Source organism: Chiloscyllium plagiosum, unplaced genomic scaffold (assembly GCF_037043375.1).
Source record: "Chiloscyllium plagiosum isolate Xiang-an unplaced genomic scaffold, Cpla_swu_hap1 HiC_scaffold_23, whole genome shotgun sequence".
NCBI classification, from domain to species: domain Eukaryota; kingdom Metazoa; phylum Chordata; class Chondrichthyes; order Orectolobiformes; family Hemiscylliidae; genus Chiloscyllium; species Chiloscyllium plagiosum.
In genome coordinates, this window is record NW_028270161.1 from 15,430,386 (window position 1) to 15,455,800 (window position 25,415).

General features: G+C 44.5%; 1 protein-coding gene across 8 annotated transcripts in view; it reads right to left on the reverse strand.

Annotated features, from left to right (window-relative positions):
- Positions 1 to 25,415, reverse strand: part of plxna4 (plexin A4) — a 633,380-nt gene that overhangs the window by 142,389 nt on the left and 465,576 nt on the right. For all 8 annotated transcript variants that reach the window (XM_087999383.1, XM_043714038.2, XM_087999382.1 and 5 more), the window contains 3 exons: positions 12,239 to 12,439; positions 6,207 to 6,303; positions 5,416 to 5,606 (listed from right to left, as the gene is read on the reverse strand). In XM_087999383.1, the coding sequence (XP_087855509.1) occupies positions 5,416 to 5,606; positions 6,207 to 6,303; positions 12,239 to 12,439 (489 nt within the window). The remainder of the gene's footprint in view (positions 1 to 5,415; positions 5,607 to 6,206; positions 6,304 to 12,238; positions 12,440 to 25,415) is intronic.

The window sequence follows — 25,415 nt, forward strand, 5'->3', positions numbered from 1 at the left end:
GTAAAAAATGTACAATAATGCCCTTTCTTCCTCAGACAGCTCAGGAAATTTGGCATGTCCATAAGGACCTGCACCAATGCATCATTAAAAGCAGACTGTCCGGGTGCATAATGGCCTGGTGCTGCAACTACTCTGCCCAGGACTGTAAAAAAAACTACAGAATATGGTGTGCACAGCCCAGACTGTCACGGAAGCCAGCCTTCCAACCTGTTACACAGCACATTGCGGTAGAAAGACGACCAACATCATCAAAGACCCATCACACCCTGGTAATGATCTTCTGCAACCTCTGCATACGGAACATGAATACAGCAGGTTCAGGAACAGTTTCTTCCCGGCCGATATTAGACTGATGAATGGACTCTCTAGCTTCAAATAATGCTGATCTTGCTAATGTTGATCTGACCTAGCGCATGTCCTGTGCAATGTAACCTGTATGCCTCTGTCTTAAGTTTTTTTTCACTACCTTTGATCTCTATATCCTTGCTTGCTATGATCTGCCTATACTCCTTGTAAACAAAGATTTTCACTGTACTTCAGTACATGTGACAATAAATCAGTCAAATTTTGTCTCGTACAAATCTTTCTCTTTGACCCTGTGAGAGCTTTCCTTCCCCATATTAGCATCTCCAAGAGGCGGCAACAACAAATATAGTAATGTAATTGGTGTGATTGGTGAGAGGATAGGTATATGAACACAGCAGTTAAAGATTTTAGTCATTGCCTTACATAGCAAAATGAGTCATCTTTCAATTTCTGCTCTCACCTATTACTAAGTGTCAGTCATGATTCCGTTGGTAGTGCTGTGCTTTCAACTCCCATTCCTGAGGCTTGAAGACATAGGATAGAGTTACAGTTGGTGGCCAATGCGTCCTCACTTCCAGGGCAGCCTCACAACCAATTTATATTCTCGAGATGGGACTACTTTCACTTGGGCAACAGGCCCATTCAGGGAGCTGCCTAATGAATTTGATCAGTCAGCCCCTCTGTACTCCCAGAGCAGCGCCACTGCCGGCCGTGGCCAAAACTGGAACTACAAGCAGTCCTCAAATTCTAAATGCTGCACATTTTAGTGTGGGGAGTGGCAGTCTTAGGGCAGTGGGGGGAACATGGGATTTCAAAGCAGAGGTTGGGGACAGAAGTATTTGCAAGAGGGTCGATCTAGGGCAGGGACATCTGGTGTGGAAAGGTGATCCTTAAGTAAGGCATTAACTCATCTATTCCATCCAATACCCAAGCAGGGGATCAACTAGGATTATCTCCTCCCGGTCTCAAAATTGACAAGCAGGAAGCATCCCTTAAGGTGACCAACCAGGCTTCAAATAGGGCAAGCTGCATTCAGTCTTGCAAATTATCACTACCGCCCCCACCACCCACCCATTCCGCCATTTCCCCAGCATCCACCACACCACCCACCAGCACCCCACTCCGGATATCCATTTTCAGTGGAGGACTGACAGCGCGCTGCATTGGCAAAGATACCATCTTTTGGACAAATCGTTGAACCAAGGCCCTTGCCTTCCCCTCAGTTGAACTTGAAAGGTCACAAAGCCCTATACTGAAGAAAGGCAGGGAAGATCTCCCCAAAGCCATGGTCAATTTTTATTTATCATTCGACATGCACTGGCCGTTACCGCATTGCTGTGTGTGGAGTCAAGCAGTGAGGTAAAAATAGCATTCACTTTTCCTCCATTATCGTAGAGGCTGCGCTTCAAAAAAAGTATTTAATTAGCTGTAAAATACATTTTGGCTTCCTGAGGTCATGAGAGGTGCTATATAATTGCAGATCTTTCTTTCTTCTGTCTGTTAGTGCTATTCCAGCCGCACAAATTGTCCATTTTTAATCCCAGTTGAATTGGTTTGTAGTACCCAGAAAACTGCTACCTTGCCAGTCTGGACAACACTCAATAGTATCACATTATTCCAAGTGGATCAGTTTTCTGATGGCTCCTCTGGCACACTGCCAATCAGGGATTTTCATGTTGCATTATAGATAAACTGTGGAGGGATTCCTCAGTGCTAATAGTGGTGAGAAGAGCCTTTCAAGAAAATATGAATGAATAATACATGATGATATTTCACAGGCCAGCATCACACAGATTTGTAACAGATTTTAAACTTTTAGCTGGTTTCAGAATGTGCGTTCTCAGCGTAAAACGTTTCTGTGGTTCTGTATCCAAACATGACAGTAATATGGCATTTGGGTTAGAAAGTAACTCCCTCCACTTCAACCAGCGAAGCAGAGCCAACAACAAGGTGTCAGGAATATTGGAAAATGTTGTGTAGACCAGGGGTATTGCCCTCCCATCAGCATAGGACCAGGGCAACGAGAAAGTCTTTATTTCTCAATTGGAGCAACATCGCACAGTCCAGCACAGGAATGGGCCCCTTGGCCCGCAATACTGTGCCGAATATGATGCCAAATTAAACTAATCCCTTCTGCCAGCCCTTGGTCTATATCCCTCCATTCTTTGCATATTCATGCGCTTATCGAAAAGTCTCTTAAATGCCCTTATCGCATCTGCCTCCACCACCACGCCTGGCAGTATGGTCCAGACTCCTACTATTCTCTGAAAAAAACTTGCCCCTCACATCACCTTTGAACTTTCCCCCTCTCACTTTAAACATGCCCTCAGTATTAGACATTTCAGTTCTGGGAATACGTTTCTGATCGTCAACCCTACCTATGCATCCCATAATTTTATAGATTTCTGTCAACTTTCACCTCAGCCTCCGCCTCTCCAGAGAAGACAGCCCCAGTTTTTCCAGCCTCTCCTTATAGCTCTTATAGCTTCTAATCCAGGCAGCATCCTGGTAAACCTATGCTGCACACCCTCTCCAAAGCCTCCACGTCCTTCCTGTAATGTGTTGACCATAGTTGAATGCAATGCCGTAACAGAAGATAAAATAAAGGAAAACTTGCATTTGTATAGCACTGTCATGTAGGGAAACACGGCTCCAATTTTCACACAGTAATATCCCACAGGCAGCGATAAGGTGAATGATCCGAAAGCCTGTCTTGGTGGTGGTGTATAAAGGTTAAATCTTGGCCAGGGCACCACCTTTATTCAAAGGGTGTGCATGGGGTCTTTTACCTCACCTTAGTCTAATGGCTAAGCTTTTAAAACTCTGAGCTCCATCTGAAAGACAGTACCAGCTACAGAGTGGCATATTCTCAGTCTGGCGCTGAAGTAGTCGCTTAAACTAGATGTTCAGATCCCTGGAGGGGAGCTTCTGCCAATGAATTACAGACATAGAGGCAAGAGGATTTCCAATTCCTTCATGAGATGTGGACATTGCTGACAATGAACTGAGTGATTTGGCTTTCAAGGCCACTTCCGAGTGCAGTCAGATATTCGTGCAGGGTGAACTAAGTAAGGAGAGCAGATCGCCTTAAAAACTGAACGCACTGCGGATGCTGTAAATCAGAAACAAAAATAGAGATTGCTGGAAAAGCTCAGCAGGGCTGGCAGCATCTGTGGAGAGAAATCAGAGTTAGTGATTCAGATCCAGTGACCTTTCTTCAGAAAGTTAACTGGCCCCGAAATGTAAACTCTGATTTCTCTCTAGCAGATCTCCTTCTCTGACTGTCATGTATGAACCAAATAGACTTTTACAACAATCTATAATAGTTGTCAAAGCCCACCGCTATTGATAACCCTTTTATTAATTAAATTTATGTTGAACCAGTCGCTTGGATGGGGTTTGAATACACGTCCCTAGCCCACTATCCTAGTCCCAGGATGGACGGTATTACCAACATACCACCATTCCCCTCTGAGTAACTGAACTACACATTGACATCCAAAGTAAAAAGTCAAGGCATCAAGCTTAAAAAGAGCAGAATAGAAAGAAAGACAGGAAACAGTGATAATGTGACACAAAGCTTCAGTTTTAAAGATTGTTTACAGGAGGGAAAGGCTGAAGGACTCTGGACTAGTAGGAAACGACAGGGACACAGGACTCGGGAATTCCAGCATTGAAGACAGATTATTTGGGCTGGTTCTCATATGGATTCTGACATCTTATAGTGTCCTTTCTGCTCCTCAAGAGATTGATCCAGGCTAATCAACAATTACTTGCATTCATAAAGCACCTTTACGACAGTAAAATGCCTCAACGTACCTCATAAGAGCACAACTGAGCAAATTTTGACACCAAGTCACAGAAAAGATATTAGGGCATGTGACCAAAAGCTTGATCAAAGAGTTAGATTTAGAGCAGCATCTTCAAGGGAGTTATGATGTGGAGGAGCCGGCGTTGGACTGGGGTGGACAAAGTTAAAAATCACACAACATCAGGTTATAGTCCAACAGGTTTATTTGGAGGCACTAGCTTTCGGGGCACTGCTCCTTCATCAGGTGGGTGTGCAGCAGAATATCGTATGATTCTGCTTCACAACCATAGAGTCAAAGAGTCATAGAGATGTACAGCATGGAAACAGACCCTTCAGTCTAACTTGTCCATGCCGACCAGATATCCCAACCTAATCAAGTCTCACCTGCCAGCATCCAGCCCATATCCCTCCAAACCCTTCCTTTTCGTATACCCATCCAGATGACTTTTGAATGTTTTAATTGTACCAGCCTCCAGCACTTCCTCTGGCAACTCATTCCATACTCATACCACCCTCTGCATGAATAAGATGCCTCCTTAGGACTCTTTTATATCTTTCCCCTCTCACCCTAAAGCTATGCCCTCTAGTTCTGGACTCCCACACCTCAGAGAAAAGACTTTGTTGATTTATCCTATCCATGCCCCTCATGGTTTTATAAACCTCCAAAGCAGCGCTTCGAAAGCTGGTGCCTCCAAATAAACCTGTTGGACTATAACCTGGTGTTGCGCGATTTTTAACTTAAAGGGAGTGGGTATGAAGATTGAGGGGAGGGGAGGTTTACTGGGGGAGGCCAAGAACAAAAACCTTGACCATCAATACAGTGATTGAAATTGGGATTGTGCAAGAGGCTGCGATTGGAGGAGTATGGATATCTCAGGGGGTTGTAATACTGAAGGAGATTACAAAAATAGGAAGGAGGACATTGGGAGGAATTTAAAAGCAAGGATGACACGTTGTAGATAGATCTGGTGCCACATCAGGAACCCACACATGTCAGTGGGCACAAGGGCAATTGGTCAATGGCACATGATAACCATTTGGACTCAAGTAGCAGAGGTTTTGGTTAGTGCCATGGGATTTTATTTTTACATTTAATGGAGCCCACACGTAGGACTTAACCAGTGACAATCTTATCCCAAACTACAAGCTTTCCTTAGGGGGTTCACATAGGTACTGAATTCTTCCAATACTCTCTATTTACTCACTAAACAGCAGCATTGTATTTGATGAACCCTACTGCTCCCTGGCTTGTCACACCCTACTGGACAAACCTGTCGCCCACCTCACACTTGGGTTACCTCAGTGATGCGGGGGTTGGTACATTTTCTGTTTGTTCCCGATGGCTCCAACCATTGTTCGTCCGAGGCAGGGCAGTCCTGCCTGAGGGTGCACCGTCCATCTCCCCTGCACCAGCCACATTCGAAATCAGGATCTGCCTTCAGGCACAGGCCACAGCTCTCCCGCATCACACCGCACTTGTACAGGTGAACTACCAGAGGAGCAGATGAGAATACAGATCATATGTATTGCTATAATTGAACACCCACACCGACGCAATGACCAATTACATGAGACACAGTCAAAATGTCTCATGTGAAAGTCATACGCCACTTCTCATGAACCCACACCCCCCCTTCGTTCTGGATCAGGATCAGTACCTTCCCACACCTGGTCTCCTCACCCCTCTAGGATTGGTCCCAGAGTCTCTGGGGAATTAAAGATTAATCTGTTGCAGGAAACATCTGGGAAGACAGCGAATGCAGCATTAGAAAAACAATCATACATTTTCTTTACACGTATTCATTTTATAGTTTGAGACATTTGAGAGGTGGATAGGGCTGTGCAAGGTGCACGTAATCATACCACCATGGGGTGTGCCCGATCAGAGTCGATTCTCCTAGTCCTGATATGGTAAGTCCACTCCAGTAGGGAGTGGGTACCGTGCAACATCAGACACTCTTACTTTGCAAGAAGGATGAACCCATGCTGAGCTGTGTTGAGATGGCCATCTCCCCATCACACCCTGCCCCCATGGTTATATCATCTGCACCTCTGCTTGGCACAGCTAGGGACAGTGCTATGAGCTTACCTTGGTTGTGTGCCGGGTTATCAATGCTGAAGTCTCCATTCCAGACCACAGAGAGATCCACGGGCAGGTTATTGATTGTTGTCCCCTCGTATGAGTACTGAAACAAGAAAGCCAGCAACTTGTCAAAATCTGTCGTCAACCGTTCACCATTGAGGTGGTTCAAAACACCATTTTTGCTCCGTGCCATAAAGTGAATTCGATGCATGGGAGCAGGAGAGACAACAAAACCATGGACAGAGTGCAGAGAGAACTTACTGGGATTGTACAGGGGCTCAATTATACAGCAAAAACTTAGAGAGATTGGAGTCAAAGAGTATGGCACTGGAAAAGCACAGCCAGTTAGGCAGCATCCAAGGAGCAGACGAATCAACATTTTGAGCACAAGCCCCTCATCAGGAATGAGGCTGGGAGCCTCAGGGGTGGTGAGATAAATGGGAGGGGGTGGGGCTGGGGGGAAGGTAGCTTAGAGTGCGATATGTGGATGAAGTTAGGTCTGAAGGTGATAGGTTGGAGAGGAAGATGGAGCGGAAGAAGTGGGAAGGAAGATGGACAGGTAGGACAGTTCAAGAGGGTGGTGCTGAGTTGGAAGGTTGAATCCGGCATAAGGTGGGGGGAGGGGAAATTAGGAAACTGGTGAAATCCACATTGATCCCGTATGGCTGGGAGAGTCCCGAGGCGGAAGATGAGGTGTTCTCCCTCCATGCGTTGGGTAGTAAAGGTTTGCAGTGGAGGAGGCCCAGGACGTGCATGTCCTTGGCAGAGTGGGAGGGGGAGTTAAAGTCTTGGAGTTGATCTCCACAGAGCACAGACAACTAAAAGGAGATGTAATAGAGGTGTTCGCACTTTGAGGCACTTTGCTATGGTATTGTAGAATTGTAGAACAATAGAGAGACCATTCAGGTCTGTGCCATCTCCTCTGAAGATTGGTCCAGTTAATCCCATTTCTCCAGTACAGATGGAGAAACTGATACTTCATTTAAGTGATTCAGTAAAGTGAGGACTCTGATTTCAAATGATTTGTCAGAGGAGAGCTATGGGGAACGTTGTTTAATGCAGAAGGTCAGTACATTCGGGAAAGCACTACCGAAAGGGGTAATGCAATTAGCTTCAAAAAGGGAAAAGGAAGCACTGGCAGTGCTATGGGGAAACAACTGGGGAATGAAGCTTATTGACATCAGAGAGTTGGCACAAACACAAAGGCTCCTTCTGTGCTGGAGCAATTTGGGAATTTCAGGTGTTTCTCAGGTGCCGCTGAGGTAATGCATTGAGTCTCCGGCTGGACTGTGGGACCAAGTGTGCGTAACACTCAAGATGGAACATGGGAAAGGATGGCAAGGGCTGGTCAACCAGTTATTGCACCAGCGGATATGGGACATTGTTAATCTCTCAATCCACAGGACTATTCTGATCCCATCGTGGGCTGTGAACAGGAAGCTTAAGCTACAGGCTGTAAACTCAGCTACTACTTTTGCTCCAGAATCATGGATAGTGACTCTATGCTATATGGCTTTCACTCACAAACATCAAGGCGTATGGACCAACCACATCATTGATATGCCTCCTCTTCAGACTACTCTGTCAAAGTAATTGACTTTACTACAATAAAACAAAAGACTGCGGATGCTAGATCTGAAAAACAGAGATTGCTGGAGAACCTCAGTAGGTCTGGCAGCGTCTAAGAAGAGAAAGCAGAGCTATGTCTCAACAGCAGTGACCCCCTTCAGAACTCTCAAAACATGACCTTTGTTTTCTCTGCACAGATGCCGCAGAGTTTCTCCAGCAGGTTCTGTTTTTTTTATTTAATTGATGTTACTGGCTCTTTCTGCAACATCTCATGGTGGCTCAGTGGTTAGTACTGCTGCCCCACAGCACCAGGGTCCCTGGTTCAATTCCAGCCTTGGGCAACTGTCTGTGTGGAGTTTGCATATTTGCCCTGTGTCTGTGTGGGTTTCCTCCCACAGTCCAAAGATGTGCAGGTCAGGTGAATTGCCCATACTGTTAGGTGCATTAGTCAGAGGGAAGTGGGTTACTCTTCGGAGGGTCGGTGCGGACTGGTTGGGCTGAAGGGCCTGTTTCCACACTGTAGGGAATTGAATCTAATCTAATCTCAGTTTTTAAATTCTTATCCTCAAGTCAAGTTCTTCCAAGGCCTTTTGCCCCACATATTCCTCTCTCTCCTCTCCACCTCTATAACCTCCTCCAACCACACAATGCTCCATATGAACTTGAGTTCCTCCATTTCCAGTCTCTTGTATTTCCTCCACACTTCCACTAGAGCTTTGCCTTTAATTGCTAAGGCCCTAGTTCTGAAGCTTTTTTTGTAATTCTCCCCCACCATCTACCTGTCCCTCCTCTATCTAATCCTCCCCCAGCAGCTACTTTGCCTCTATCTAATCCAAGTTGCTGTTGAAATGTCCCACAAGGGACGTATTTTGTACCCCATATACAAAACACCAGCTAAGTACACAATAATTGGTGTAGAAACTTGAATTATAATGCTAGCACTAAGTACCCAGGGTGTCCTCACCTCATATGTTCGAACCATAGAATTTTACTGTTGCACAGGCTGCCATGACAGTTTCGGCCTAATTCCCCAATTCCAGCCTGCAGCCTGCCACACATGAAGTTTCCCACCAAGCTGCTGCTTTCTGTCACAGCTAAACTAATAACAACAGAAAGGTTTAACAAGAAAGATGTAAATACCTGATAAGCAAAAGAAAAAGAAGTCTGTGTCTTCAACTTTCTATTCTGTTTGAGAAGTGATGGACAGATTCCTGACACAGCTTTCAACTGTGAACAGTTCCTCTCTGAATCAATGGAGATCAATGTGTTTGCGAGCATTACGACTGACATGAATGCAGTGCTGAAGAACTGCTCCAGGCAAACACAGCCAACCCTCTCGAGTCTCTCACAGTGGAGGCTTAAAGGAGATTAAGGGTTCTCTGAATGACTGGAATTGCTAGCGCTGCACCAACCTAACTGACAATAAAACAAGGCTATAATTGATCGCTGGACATTATGATAAGACAGCACCCTTAATGACTTCAGAGGAGAGTAACAAAAAAAAACGGCTGGGTAAATAACTGATTGGGAATGATTGGTGGTTACAGAGGTAGGTGAAGACAGAGATAAGAATACTCTTTGGGATATTAGCATCCACATGCCAAGAGGTTTAATGAAGACGCTGTGGAGACTAACAAAGTAAACCGGAATGGCGTGAATGGGAATCTGAAATCTTCCAATATTTCCTTTGGAATTTTAAAATTCAAGATTCACTAGTGAGATAGACGACATGATCTGTGGAAGCATGAGAGTGGTTGTCTTTTTTCTTTAATGCTTTCTCATTTCCTCATTGACCACGAGAAAGGGATTGCTGCAGAATTCAACTATCATCCCTTCCACGTCACTCCCTTCTTCTGTTGCCACTCCCTTAGTATCTCAAAGTGAGACTGGCCAGCTTCCCTACCTCAGCTCTCCAGAATCTACCAATCGTACAGAGTGTCTTTGCTCATGTTCTCCTTGCACTAGGCGCACAACTCAGCTATGGTCCCCATGTCCCTGAAAATCATAATTAAAATCCTCAGACTCACTTTCAAATTCTCAGAGGTCTCAGCCTCCACAAGTGGCCAGTGAATGACTTAATAGCTGACACTGTTTGTAATGTATTGAAAATTACATTGTGAATTTTGTCCACATGGGGCTACCATACATACATACATGTACCAACAGATGGAGTGTAATGGGAAGAGAATACAAAGAACACTATTGAACAGTTTACAGAGATCAATTTGTAAATGTGTCTGGCTTAAATGACAACTACTTCACATGGTCTAAAAGCTACCCTATCACTGACACACCCTGTCAAAATTCACACAAAGCTATTCTGCTCAATCTGATCAGCTGTTAGGTCAGCCCAGTTTGGAGCATGCAAGCCAGAGAATCAGAAGACTATGGATTCCAACACATTGCACATGGCCTACACTGCTGGTCCAGGGAATTGTTACAGATCCTCTTCTCAACTGAGGTCCCTTTTGGTGGCTCAGAAGGCCGGAGAAGGTTCTGAAAATAACTCCACAGGGGTTGGTATCCCGTCAGCATGTCCCCCTTTATTGACACGTGGAGAGGCCTTGACATTGATCCAGCTACCTCAGAGCCAGCTCTCTGAGCGAACAGAACCTCTGACACACCTGTTTATATCTGTCAGCCAGGGCTCCCTGTTTGGACCAGGTTAACAGCCCCAATCAGGGAATTCATATTCTAAGGGGTTCACCTGACTGACCTCATTACAATCACTCCACGTTCTATGTCACTATTCAGAAGGTCAGGGCCAATATAATTGTATTTATTCATCTCATTGCCATTTATGACAATGTTCCTAAATCAAAAGACAAAAATGAGGACTGCAGATGTCAGAACTCAGTGTCGAGTGTGTGGTGCTGGAAAAGCACAGCAGGTCATGCAGCATCCGAGGAGCAGGAAAATCGACGTTTCGGGCTAAAGTTCTTCATCAGGATTTCCTTTGAAGGGCATTTGCCCGAAACGTCGATTTTCCTGCTCCTCGGATGCTGCCTGACCTGCTGTGCTTTTCCAGCACCACACTCTCGACAAAGCTCCGAGAGCATCATTGTTGCTAAATATTGCCTCCACGTGAGCCATCATTGAATTTCAAGAAACAAATTAACTGCAGGAAGCATTTTTATGAAGTGTTCACTGTGGCGCTATATAAATACAAGTATCTCGATTTCTGTTTGACCAACTGGCTTCCCTCTGTCAGAGATGGTGCACCTTTAAGAATTATCTCCAGAGATATGTGTTTGTAAAGTGATACAGTGCTGTTGTACAAAGCAGCATCTGTGTTGTGCCTGAATGGATCTATTGTGCATTTAAATCAGGTTGCATTAGGTGCACTGTATGTCAGAGGCAGCTGGAATTGCCATCATTAGCAGGCCGCTCCGAAATTAAAAACAAAAAAGGCTTTGTTACACTTGATATTTGAGCCCTTTGAATATTCGAAAGAAAACAAAGGGGCTCTGAAACAATACTTGGTCCTTTCATTTTCAGAATACCTCTTAGTTTGAAACAGAAAAGAATCTGGGTTAGACGATTTGTGCACAATTATTTTACAGCAGATTTCACAGTAACCTCAAACTCTTCATTAAAACAGGAGTTTGTTCAAATGTGTTACTCAAACGTATTTTTCTAATTGATTCACAGAATATTAGTACCACAGTCTGGGCCAGCATTTATTTCTCACCCTAAATTACCCTGGAGATGGGGATGATGGCAGTGGGTTGCCTTCTTGAAGTGCTGTAGTCCTTGCAATATAGGAATACCCAAAGAGCTGGAAGGAAAGGGGTTTCAGGATTTTGATTCAGTGACAGCAAAGGAACTGTGTTATAGTTCCAAGTCAGAATGGGGTTTGATTTGGAGGGGATCTTACAAGTGGGGGTGTTGTGCTGCTTTGTCTTTCTAGATGGTAGAGGTGGTGGGTTTGGTAATGAGCCTCAGTGAGTTATTGCATGCTCTGGCCGATACACCATGCTGCCACTGGTTGTTAGTGGCGGAGGCGATGAATCGTGAGACCGTTAGATATGTTGCCAATCAAGTGGGCTGCTTTGCCCTGGATCGTGTTGAGGTTCTTAACTGGAGTTGCACTCAACAAGGCAAGTATAGGAACTTACATTGCTTTATAAACAGTGGAGAAAAGGAAGAATAATGTATTATTCATCTGCCAGGACACAGTGCTCATCTGGAACCTCTCCTTTTTAGGGGGATGAAGACCATGGCACATTCTTAAGTGAATTTAAGGCAAATTGCTGATGGTAAGGGAAGTTTGCAGATATATTTTGTCCACTTGAGAAGCGCCTTGGTTCAACATCTCATCAAATTTGCTCAATCCCAGACTGGGAGACTGTGAGCGTAGGCCTACATTTTGGAGATGTATTGTCTGGAGTCAGCCTCGGATCTGTTGACTCGGAAGGCGAGCGGGCTGCTACTAGGCTTCAACTGGAATGACACAAAGCACTACTTACTGACGTGTTCTGACACTGGACACTGGAGCTGTTGAACCGCAGGGCTGGAACTCGCTGCTCCACCCCGTGGATATTCAGGATGCATTCGTAACCTCGCTGGCCCGATTGTGGCTGTGGAAGATTTTTCGACTTCAGGGTAATGGGCTTCACCACTCCGACAGGAACCAGGACCTTCTCAGCAGCCAGCAGCTGTGGACAGTCCTGGAAAGGAAAAGCGAGTGAAAGTTCAAGATGACACGATTGACATCTTTATATTCACAATAAATATTAAGTCAGGGCTCAGGCCCAAAATACAACTGTTGAGCAAAACAGAAAATATAGTCAGTCAGGGAGTAGACAACTCTTCATTTTCCTTTGGCAGTGGGGAGTAGGTTAGGATGGAGATGGAGTTTCTAGAGCAGAATGAAAGACAATTCACATCCTTTTGAATACAGTCCTTTTTCCTCATTTCAGCTCTTAACAATCAACCCCTTGATCCTAAGCGTGTACCTCCCCATGTTTTTACTGACCATTGAGAACTAATCATTTGCATCTATGAAGTCTCTTCAGCATCAGGTTTCAATGAAGTCACCTCTCATCCTTCTAAGTGTAGACTCAATTTACTCAGCCTTTCATTATCGGACAGCGCCCGCATTTTAGGGAGCAATTTAGTGAACCTATGCTGCACCACCTCCAATGTAACTATATCCTTCCCTGGAGGACTGGGAACAACAAAGGAGAAAAATTTGTTACTGGTTAAACAACACCACGATTTCAAAATTCTCCTGCTAGTTATGGAACCATTGAGTCATAGAGTCATACAGCACGGAAACAGACCCTTCCATCCAACCAGTCCATGCCGAACATAATCCCAAACTAAACTAGTCCCACCTGTCTGCTCCTGGCCCATATCTCTCCAAGACTTCCCTATTGATGTATCTGTCCAAAGTATTTTAAACATTGTAATTGTACCCACATCCATCACTTCCTCAGGAAGTTGATTCCACATGCGAAGCACCCTCTGGGTAAAAAAATTGCCTATGTCTTTTTTGAAATCTCTCTCCTCTCATCTTAAAAATATGCCCCCTTGTCTTGAAATTCCCCATCCTAGCGAAAAGCCAATTACCGCTAACTCTATCCGTCCCTCTCATTATTTTATAGATTTCTGTCAGACCGCCTCTCAATCTCCTACGCTCCAGTGAAAAAAGTCCCAGCCTATCCAGCTTTTCTTTCTAACTCAAAATCTCCATACCCGGCTACATCCTGGTAAATCTCTTCTGAACCCCCTCCAGCTTGAAAATATCCTTCCTATATCTGGGTGACCAGAACTGGACATAGTACTCCAGATGAGGCCTCAACAATGTCCTGTACAACCTCAACATGACTTCCCAACTCCTATACTCAAAGAACTGAGCAATGAAGGCAAGCACGCCTTTTTAACCACCCTGTCTATTTCTCAAATTACTCCATGATCTCGCTCCTCCCCATCTCTGTAACTTTTTCCAGTCCCTCCAACCCTCTGAGATCTCCGAGCTCTGCAAATTCTAGTTGTTTGAGGATCCTTGAACTTAATTGCTCCACAATTAGTGACTGCGCCTTCAGCTGCCAAGGCCTTAAACTCTTCACCTTCATGAACTCACTTCCCTCTTTTATGGCACTCCCTTAAAATCTGTCTGGTTGACCAAACGTTTGATCGTCCACTCTGCATACCTCGTCGCATGGCTCAGTGTTAAATTCTGTCTGGAAACATTCTTTGGAAGCCCATAATGATGCTTCATTATGTAGGGGAAGCTATATAAATACAAAGTATTGTTGTTTGCATTGCAAACTGTCTATTTAGATCTAACATGCAGTAAGTTATACTTCACTGCTAATGCTTTGGCATAGGAATGGCAGCTCTTACGATAAAATGTTCCAATGTTCACCTCTGTAAGAGACATTGCTTCTGCTAAATTGTGGCTCTGTAATGACACCCTCCAACGAGAGGTGGCATTAACAGTTGTAGTGGAAACTGTGCTCTGCAGCGCTGCCAGTGGTGGGAGGTATACACCCATGGAGTGGATGGGGTGGTGTAGAAACAACAAGGGTTAAAATAGGGGAGGTGAGAAAGAAAGATAAATAAATCTTAACTTCTCACTTCTAAAACAACATCTGATTAAAACCAACAGTTGGCTAGCAGGGCCATTGCCACACTGAAGAAACGCTTTCTAGTTCACTCATGACTTTAGATTCTAGTCACTGAACAAAGTGGCTATTCCAGCCTTACTTATATTCCTAATTTTACTGGGGAGCTATGCAATGTTTGGATGGTCCAACATAACACCTCCATAGCGAAAACGAATTTAAGAAAGGATATGGCTAAATCCGTGCAACTCAACATGTCTCTGAGGACTGACTGCTGACAGGGCAAGTCCAGGCCACTGTCCCCATTGTAGCTAACGGGAACACACGATAACATATGACAAAATCAAAACAAAAGAGCAGCTGTGATATGAAAGAACACTTCTTGAAAATCTAATGCTTGAATGCATTTTGTCTCGTGGCTACTTCAAATGAATTATGCTGAAAAATAAGTGTCATGATAAGACATGACTTGAAGTTCATTAACTTGACTAAATTCTTCACTTTCCCAAAGATGGGGCCCACTTTGCATATGAAAAGCCTCAGAACAGAGAGAAAAGACCATCACAGATAGGTCTGAAGAGCCCGAATGAGGGACTGACAACTATACACAACGTTAGGTTTTATCAGCTTCACATGCCTGTCTTTTTAAGTAATTGAAATTTAATGAGACTTTATTTCTTCCAGTAGGTTCACATAGCAATCCGGTAAGACGGATGAAAAAGAAAATCTGCAAAGACCATTTTTATCTCTCATATGTTTTATATATAGATCAAGGTTTTTTCGAAGGTCAGGTTGGTTAACACACATTGCTATGACTGAACATATCTGTAAATCCATTAGATTCTTCTCATCTTTTTTTCTAATTCCCTTTCATTAAAATTTGTTTCATTTTCTTCCCTCCTGAATGTACAAGGACAAAGGCAGCCAGGGAAATGTTGTGGCAATAAAACACTTTACAAGATAAAGGGAGTTATTTTATTATTATTCTGCAGCCACCACCTCAGTCCTGAAGGAGATAATTTGCTCCAGCGAAGCTGGAATTGAAAGAGGACTGGGTGGTAAAGGTGATTAGTACACCAGTCTTTCACCCCAGGATTAGGATTGCAATCTACATTGAAGAGGTTGCCTCCATTGGCTGTGTAAGAAATGGCATTGGGAAGCCTGAAGCCCAGTTTAGCTCTTCATCTGAAACTCTTGCCTATCTCTCAACTGATCAATGCTGCATGGTTCCAGCATGTGACCTTTTATTCTCAGATGTCCAGCATTTAATATGGAAGGTTCTGTGGCTACACTCTTGCCTCTGAATCAGAAATCTCTAGGTTCAAAACCCCACACAGCCTCCAAGAAGGAAGACAATTCCATTGGTTGATATCTCCTGCTTAACAAAAAGTAGGGCCGGTTTGTTCAGATGGCCACAGTATGGCTCTAAATAACACCAACTGCGCAAGTTTAGTCCCCAAACAGGTAGAGTTCATTGGGCTATCCTCTTCTCCTGCCCCACAGTGAAAACATGGTAACATTGAGCCATAATTAGCAATGTTCAGGTATGAAGGTGATACATGAAGGAAGAGAGACTTAGCTAAATAAAAAATGGAACTCCAAATTTGATTGTCTCATCTGAGCAGTCTCTATGATCCGAATTCCTTCAATCTCCGTTTTTTGTGGTTTCTGTTCACAGTTCAAGTTTTTCCTTTGATCTCCACCCTTGGTAGGATGGTCATCCCAAAATATAGAATCACAGAATTGTCACAGCACAGAAAGATCCCATTCAGCTCATTGTGTCTGCTCTGGTACTTCAAAAGAGCATCATGTACTTGGTGCTAATCTCCTGCTTTACCCCCATAACCTTGACCATCATTTCTATTGAAATAATCATCCTTTGAATGCCTCAAGTGGACCTACTGGAACCTCACTTCATGGGGTACATCACATTCTCTAACTACTCGCTGTGTTTAAAACAAAACGCTTTTTCTCACATCATCCCTGCTTATTTTGCACATCACTTTAAACCCAGGCCCTCTCAACTTTGTTTTTTTTTAACATGCAGGAACAGTTTCTCACTATCTAATTTACCCAGCCCACTCATGATTATGAAAACCTCTATCACATCTTCTCTCAGTCTCCTTCTCTCCAATGAGAACAGTCCCAACCTCGTCAATCTATCCTCATAACTGAAATTTCTTTTCCTCGGAACCATCTTTGTAAATTGCTTGTGGACTCTCTCCAACATGCTCACATTCTGCCTATAATGTGGCACCCACAACTGTACACAATACTCCAGCTTAGGCCTAACAGGTGTCTAATGCAAGTTCAATATCATCTCTATGCAATTTGAGTCATAGAGTCAAAGATGTACAGCATGGAAACAGACCCTTCGGTCCAACCTGTCCACATCGACCAGATATCCCAACCCAATCTAGTCCCACCTGCCAGCACCTGACCCATATCCCTCCAAAGCCTTCCTATTCATATACCCATCCAAATGCCTCTTAAATGTTGCAATTGTACCAGCCTCCACCACATCCTCTGGCAGTTCTTTCCATACACATACCACCCTCTGCATGAAAACGTTGCCCCTTAGGTCTCTTTTATATCTTAATTATACACTTCCATCCCCATTAATAAAGGTGAGAACACAGTACAGTTTAGTAACTGCTCTCTCCACCTGACCTGCCACCATTAGTGATCTGTGCACATATACACCCAGCTCCTGTAGCTCCCTGTACCCCCCACCTCCATTTTATATTGTCCTTCAATATTCCTCTGACCAAAATGCATCACCTGCATTTGTCTGCCCTGAACCTCATCTGTCACGGCACCTGTCTGGCCACTCCTCTAATAGACCCATGTCCTTTTTGAGTTTTATACTGCTGTCCTCACAGTTTACAATTCATCCAAGTTTCATGTCATCTGAAAGACGCATATACATATTTAAAAAAAGGTAAAAGTTGTTCTTGCAAAGTGAGCAACATGGGTAAGATTATATTGGTTGTGCAGCTCTAGTTAACCTGAGATGTGGTGACAAAAGGCCTTCATGTAGAATTTAGGCCCTAGTAGTTATGAAGGTTGGGAACTCCAGTGAAGGAATGATGACATTATCAGGTCAAAGACAGTGCACAACTCTGAGGTGCATTTTATATTTTAAATGGTATTTCACCAATAATCCATATTAACTCAAGCTATCTTCCTTTCCTATGCAGTCAAATGCCCTTGAGATGAAGCCTTATTTCTACTTTGCTGACAACAGTTTCACATCGACTGGCACTCTAGAGTGAATGATCAATAATCACACCCCAAAGTTCTCCCTTCCGTTCCGCTGCTAATGGATGGCCTTTTATCATGCACACACATCTGCTATTCTCTGTTCCAGTATGAGTCAATGTACATTCATCTATATTAGGGAAACATCTGTTCAGACCATGGCAATGGGAACTCTGCGTGAGTGGCTTAAAGGGATGGTACCTTCACGGCAAAGTAGGTTGGCCAAGTTTTTATTTTCTAATATTTTAAGATGGTTTCTCACAGTATTGATAACCAGTGGTGACAGAGGAAGCCCTCTCCCCACACCATCTCTGTAGCTTCCTGCAGCCCTATGACTTTCCCAAATTTCTGTGCTCTACCTAAACCAGCCTCTTGTGCCACCCAATTTGGATCATACGACGTTGGCGGTTATATCTTCAGCTGCATAGACTCCGAGCAATAGCACTCTTCACCTTAACATCTCTGCCTTTCTCCCCTCCATTAATATCCTACTCAAAACCAAACTGTTTGAACATGTTTGTCCTCATACCTCCCTATACAAGCTTGATATAAAATGTTGATCCTGAGACATTTCATGAGTTAAAGATACATCAACACAGATGGAGTCATTGATTGACAATGTTGAGTGGATGTGGGTGTAGCAGGTTAATTTCTTCATTCCTGCCTTCCCTCAGTGCCTACCTTTCATTGGCTGCTTGATGCTTTGAGTCATCAGAAGAGCAATATGGTTGCAAGGCTTTATTTTCTCTGCATCTCTAAAAGGAGCAGCAATCACTGGTTAGGGATAATAATGATATGCCTTTTAAATTAATGATCCACCTAAGGTACTAGAAGTCAAAAGATGGATAAATGCACCAATATTGCCACGATGAAGAATGACTACTGGACCTGACAGTGTATAATACCAGCAAATGGCAGATGTTGGCCTAGTGGTATTATCGATGCACTGTTAATCCAGACACCCAAGTATTCCTCTGAGGACCCAGATTCAAATCCCACCATGGCAGATGGTGGAGTTTGAATTCAACAAAATTCTGGAATTAGAGGTCTCATAATGACTGTGAGTCTATTGTCGATTGCCAGGAAAAAAACCCAACTGGTTCACTAATGCCTTTCGGGAAGGAGACTGCCATCTTTCCCTATTCTGGCCTACACGTGACTCCAGACCCACAGTGATGTGGTTGACTCTTAATGCCCTCTGGGTAATTAGGGATGAACAATAAATGCTAGCTTGGCTGTGATGCCCTCAACCCATGAATGAATAAAAACAAATAAATGCCCTAAATAGGAAAGGCTGAGTCCCTCCGTATTAGAAGGTGAACAGGTGAGAAAAAGTGAGATCATCAGGCTCCAGCTCCCAAATCACCGATGAACATTGTTGATGAGGAGGGAATATCTGACAGAAGAAAATGCTATGGACAACTTCACAGGGAATTACCTCTGAGAATGTTCTCTCCGATAACACGCAGCAATCATATAGGGTCAAGCAACCTGTACTTGCCTTTTCTGGTCTTGTCGGACAATAAAACCGAATGAGGAAAATCCCTTTACATTTGAGATTCGAAACAAAGTGGGAAAGATGGACAGAGTGGAAGTAATTATTCAACGCCAACAAACAACTTCAACATTGGACTCTGGTGGCAATTCTGCTGTGTTTACCCACTCTCTGACTTCAGTTACCTTATTTGGATCATTAATTTAAAAGGCATATCAATACTACGCCTAAACACTGATTGTCGTCCCTTTAGTGCTCAAGCTTACTGCAATACTCATTCCTTTTTATGGCTAGTGGGTCAGTTACATGTTGATGGATTCCGGAGGGAATTAGACTTACAGATCCTGAGAGGAAAATAAACTGCAGAATAATTGAGCACTGGCTTGTTTTATTGCAGTGTCGACTAAAGCTGATTTCCAAAGAGTTGTTATATTAGATTTAGTGATTATTGGATCTTCACTAAGGCACGTAAATGTCCTTCACTCATTTGCAATCTGAAGTCCTTATAAGGTGCAGGAATGTCTTTGGCCCAGGGTGCTTTTCTGAGGAGGCAGAAGAGGAGCAGAGGTTTTGGATGGATGCATATGTTGTGGGGGGTGGAGAGGAGGTGCGGGGAGGAGGGGGGGCGTCTGTTATACTTTTGAAAGCAAGAATCACATAGCCCAGAGGAAAGACCAGTACAACTCAGCCAGTGGTACTGGCTTTTGCCCAAGATTGGATGAGAAGTCAGCCTGTTGTTGGGGTGTATCTTTGCACACTGTCACCATCAGAGAATAGTGCTGAGTGTTGGAAGAATTGTACAAACCAATTGACATCCTGCTTTGAGCTGCATGAACACTTCATCTGTGGCTGCCAAATTCAGGAGTGCGTTTCGAATCTGCGGCTATCCAGCTTGAGCTCTGGAATCAGCCCTATTCGGGAATCTACAACTGCCTTGTGAAAGCATTGTGGGGGAAATGGGGTGTCTAATGAGGACCAGTATAGTGCAATGTCAAGGAATAAGAACAAAGAACAAAGAAAATTACAGCACAGGAACAGACCCTTCAGCCCTCCAAGCCTGTGCCGATTCAGATCCTCTATCTAAACCTGCCGTCTATTTTCTAAGGGTCTGTATCCCTCTGCTCCCAGCCCATTCATGTATCTGTCTAGATACATCTTAAATGATGCTGCCGTGTCGGCCTCTACCACCTCTGCTGGCAATGCGTTCCACTCTCTGTGTAAAGAACTTTCCACGCATATCTTCCGTAAACGTTTCCCCTCTCACCTTGAACTCATGACCCCTAGTAATTGCATCTCCCACTCTGGGGAAAAAACTTCTTGCTATCCACCCTGTCTATACCCCTTATGATTTTGTAGACCTCAATCTTTGTCTTTCTAATGAAAATAATCCTAATTTACTCAAACTCTATTCGTAGCTAGTGCCTTCCATACCAGGCAATATCCTGGTGAACCTCCTCTGCCCCCTCTCCAAAGAATCCACATCATTTTGGTAACGTAGTGACCAGAACTGTATGCAGTATTCCAAATGTGGCTGAACCAAAATATTATACAACTGTAACATGGCCTGCCAACTCTTGTACTCAATACACTGCGCAAGAGGAGCATAACACGGGTCCGAGAACTTTTGCCATTTTTAATCTTAAGCTTAATTTAGTTTTAACATAGGTAAATGAAAAAGGAAAGAAAAGAAAAAATTTTGCCAATCACATGATAAAAAAAAAAGAAAAGCCTTACCTTATCAACACACCACAGAGTCCTTTTGTTCAGTTAGAGAAGGAGGGCAGGTGGGAGACATTACACGTATAGTGTCTCAAGTTAAACCACTGCCCAAATATATTGGTTCACTCATCTCCCTAGAGTGCAATTCGACTGCTCCCCCTCAGCTCCTTGCTCTCACCGCTCCCACCACTGCTCCAAATGAAGGCCGCTGACATTCGAGTTAAGTCCTTTCAAGAGGAAAGATTTACCTTCCCAGCAGCCCCCTGGTCCTCTCTCTCTCACTCACTGCTCCCAAAAATGAAGGCCGCCAAGAGGGAAAACTTACCTTCCCAGCAGCCCCCGTGATCACCTCCCTCTCACTGCTCCCGAAAATAAAGTCACTGATGCTCAAGATACTAAGGTAATAATGGGCCTTAATGGGAGAAACCTACCTGAGGGTCATGCTGGTCCACAAGTGGTGATGTAAAGACACTACTTTCTTCCTAAATAAGTTCTCATTTACCCTGAGCTGGTCAGAAAAAAAGCAGCTATTACATCTGCATCAGAAGTGACATGTCTCATAATATTTCCACTGACTACTAATGTCCAGTTAGCAATGTCCCATCTCTGTCAAACCAGGGATCAGGAAGAATGGACATCAAACCATGCAATACCCCATGACTATGCACAGAAACAATGTTCTCATTCATCAGGACAACCTTGGTGAGTGAGAATTCAAGATATAAACACATTTGATACCCAACAGTGGAGAGAGTGCACTCAACCCTGGACAATGGACACCTTGCTCAAGCCCAGAACTTGCAAGTTTGAGTTGGATTTAGGATTTTTAAAACACACCCAACCTTAGTCCATATGTATTTTGGGGGTTCTAAGTCCATTCCCCCTTCTGTTTATTAATACTGGGGTCAGGGGAAGGGAGAATTCTCGTTTGATAATTTCCTTCCTCCCCCCACTTCACTCCAAAAGTGTTGACTCGCTCACTGCATTGATATATCATCCCAAGGAGGATCATCCTTCCCTCCAATGCCACATCATATGACACATAGAGTCATAGAGATGTACAGCACAGAAACAGACCCTTTGGTCCAACTCGTCCATGCTGACCAGATATCCCAACCTAATCTAGTCCCATGCACCAGCATTTGGTCCATATCCCTTTAAACCCTTCCTATTCATATATCCATCCAGGTATCTTTTAAATGTTGTAATTGTACCAGCCTCCACCACTTCCTCTGGCAGGTCATTCCGTACACGTACCACACTCTGTGTAAAAATGTTGCCCCTTAGGTCCCTTTTATATCTTTGCCCTCTCCCCTTAAACCTATAGTCTCTAGTTTTGAATTCCCCCACCCCAGGGAAAAGACTTGGGCTATTCACCCTATCCATGCCCCTGATGATTTTGTATATCTCTGTAAGGTCACCCCTCAGCCTTCTGAAGTCAGAAAGGTTCTACAGATTATCTAGGTATTGGTATTCAAGCTAAATCTGAAAGAGAGATTTCCACCTGTCCATTAGGGGTTATTTCATTCCTTAACCCATTGACGCCTCGCTAATTGTGGTCCTAGTCTGTACCTAACTAACTGACAACAGGGTATTGAACCTGTATATGATGAGGAGGTGCCAGTGTTGGACTGAGGAGGAAATCAAAAATCACCAGGTTATAGTCCAACAGGTTTATTTGGAAGCACTAGCTTTCAAAGCGCTGCTCCTTCATCACGTAACTAGTGGGGCAGGATCATAAGACAGAGAATTTATAGCAAAAGATTACAGTGTCAACAATTGTAAAAACAATTAAAACGATATATTGAACAAGGTCGAGAGTGTAGTGCTGGAAAAGCAAAGCAGGTCAGGCAGCATCCAAGGAGCAAAAGATTCGATGTTTCAGGCATAAGCTCTTCATCAGGAACTGTTGGGGCTTTGGATGGGATAAGGGGGGGAGGTGTGGGCACAGGTTTTGCACTTCTTGTGGTGCCATGGGAAGGCACCAGGAGTGGAGGGTGGTTTGGTGGGGGGTGTGGACCTAACAAGGGATTCGCAGAGGGAATGGTCTCAGTGGAATGCAGACAGGGGTGAAGCAGGAAATATATCCCTAGTGGTGGGGTCTGATTGTAGGTGGCAGAAATGGCAGAGGATGATGCGATATGTCTGGAGGTTGGTGAGGTTGGAGGTGAGGACCAGGGGGATGCTGTCTTTGTTGCAACTGGAGAGGTGGGGTTGAAGGGTTTCCTTTGGGGAGACAAGGCATCAACTTGCGGAATGTGTCAGAGAAAATCTCTGGGACACTCACATGAAACAACCCCACTGCCCTGAATACTTTAACTCCCCCTCCCACTCTGTCAAGGACATGCAGGCCCTTGGCCTCCTCCACTGCCAAACCCAACCACCCGACGCCTTGAGGAAGCTCGCCTTATCTTCCGCCTTGGGACTCTCCAGCCACACAGGTTCAATGTGGATTTCACCAGTTTCCTCATTTCTCCTCCCCCCCCACTCAGCACTGCCCTTGTCACCTGTCCTTCCTGTCCATCTTCCCACATATTCACTCTACGCTCCTCCCCAACCTATCACCTTCACTCCCAACAGCATCTACCTATCACATTCCCAGCTACCTTCCCCACAGCCCCACCCCTTCCCATTTATCTCTAATCCACTTGGGCCAGAAGCTTCATTCCTGATGAAGGGCTTATGCTCGAAACATCGATTCGCTTGCTCCTTGAATGCTGCCTGGCCAGCTGTGCTTTTCCAGCACCACACTCTTCGACTTTGGTCTCCAGTCCTCACCTTCACCCAATTGATTGTTGTGCACTGTCCATTCAACCACTGTTGTAACATCTGCTTGGTCTCACCAACGTTTCATGCCTCAGGGCATCCTTGCCTGCAACGTATGAAATGTGGCCGAGTCACATGAGTACCTGCTGTGTATATGGTGGGTGATCTCCCCATGTGTAATCCAAGGTGGTATCCATGTCAACACTCTGACACGTCTTGCAGTGGTTGCCATGACATGGTTGTGCGGTGTTATCCTGAAGGCTGGGCAGTTTGCTCCGAACAATGGTCTATTTAAGATTTGACGATTGTTTAAAGGTGAGAAGTGGAGGCATAGGGATGGCCTTGGCAAGGTGCTCATCCTCATCGATAATGTGTTGCAGGCTGCAAAGAACATGGCATAGTTTCTCCGCTCCGGGGAAGTACTGGACAATGAAGGGTACCTTATCGGTTGCATCCTATGTCTGTCTCCTGAGGAGGTCATTAAGGTTTCTTGCTGTGGCACGGTAGAACTGGTGTTCGATGAGTTGAGCATCATAACCTGTTCTTATGAGGGCTTCCTTCAACACCTGTCCATCTCGTTCCTCCTTATCTGAACAGATCCTGCATATGTGTAGGGCTTGTGGGTAGGGGCTGGCTATTTTAATATGATTAGGGTGGAAGCTAGGGAAGTGCAGCATCATGAGGTTATCCTTGGGTTTGCGGTAGAGTGAGGTACTGAGGTATCCATCCTTGATGGAGATGCATGTGTCCAAGAATGAGACTGATATTAGAGTAGTCCGTGGTATAATCTGATAGTGAGATGAAACCCGCTGTTTTCAATGTGTAGAGATTTCAGTGATTCCTCGCCATGGGTCAAGAGGAAGAAAATATCATCAATACACCTGGCGTATCACGTTGAGTACAGAAGTCTTGTTCGAACTTGTGCATTAAAATGTTGGCATATTGGGGCGCAAATTTGGACCCCATGGCTGTTCCGTGTGTCTGGAGGATGAACTGGTTGCCAAAGGTGAAAACGTTGTGGCCAGGGATAAAGCAGATGAATTGTAGATTGGTGCTCGGAGATTGGCAGTTGTCTGTATTGAGTACTGAGGATATTGCCGCAATGCCGTCATTGTGGGGGATGCTTGTTTAGAGTGCTGACAAGTCCATTGTGACGAGGAATGTTCCCGGTTCGACTGGTCCGTGGGTGCTGAGTTTCTGCAAGAAATCTGTAGTGTGGCAACAGAAGCTGGGGTTCCCCTGTTTCAAGATGCCCTCGACATAGCCAGAGAGGTTTTCATACAGGGTTCCGTTGCATGATACAATGGGATGTCCAGGTGTGTTGGCTTTGTGTATCTTCAGCAGGCAGTAGAAGTCGTCTATGTGAGAAGTATGTGGGATGAGGGCACGTAGGGAACTCTGAAGGACTGGATCCAAAGTCTTGATCAATTTTGTTCGTTCACGGGTGTGTTCTTTGGTCGGATCGGCCAGTAGTTGCCTGTAGTGTTCCTAGTTGTTCAGTTGTCTGTACACTTCCTTGCAGTAGTCCGTTCTATTCTGAATGCTGATGGCTCCTCTTTAACTGCTAGTTTGATGACAATGTTGCGATTGGTTTTGAGAACATGGATGGCGTTGTGATCGGGTGATGTTTTGCTCTACCTTGTGGGTGTGGCTGATGAATCTGGCATTGACATATTTCCGGACGGTTTGAACATACCTGTCAAGGCCAGGGCAGCAGCCCACTGGAGGGGTTCAAATCAACTCCTTCTTTGGTCGCTTCACTATGGATCTCTCTGATTACTGTTCTGGTTCATTGGTTGTCTTGTTGGAATCGCTGCTGACAACTTGGAAGAA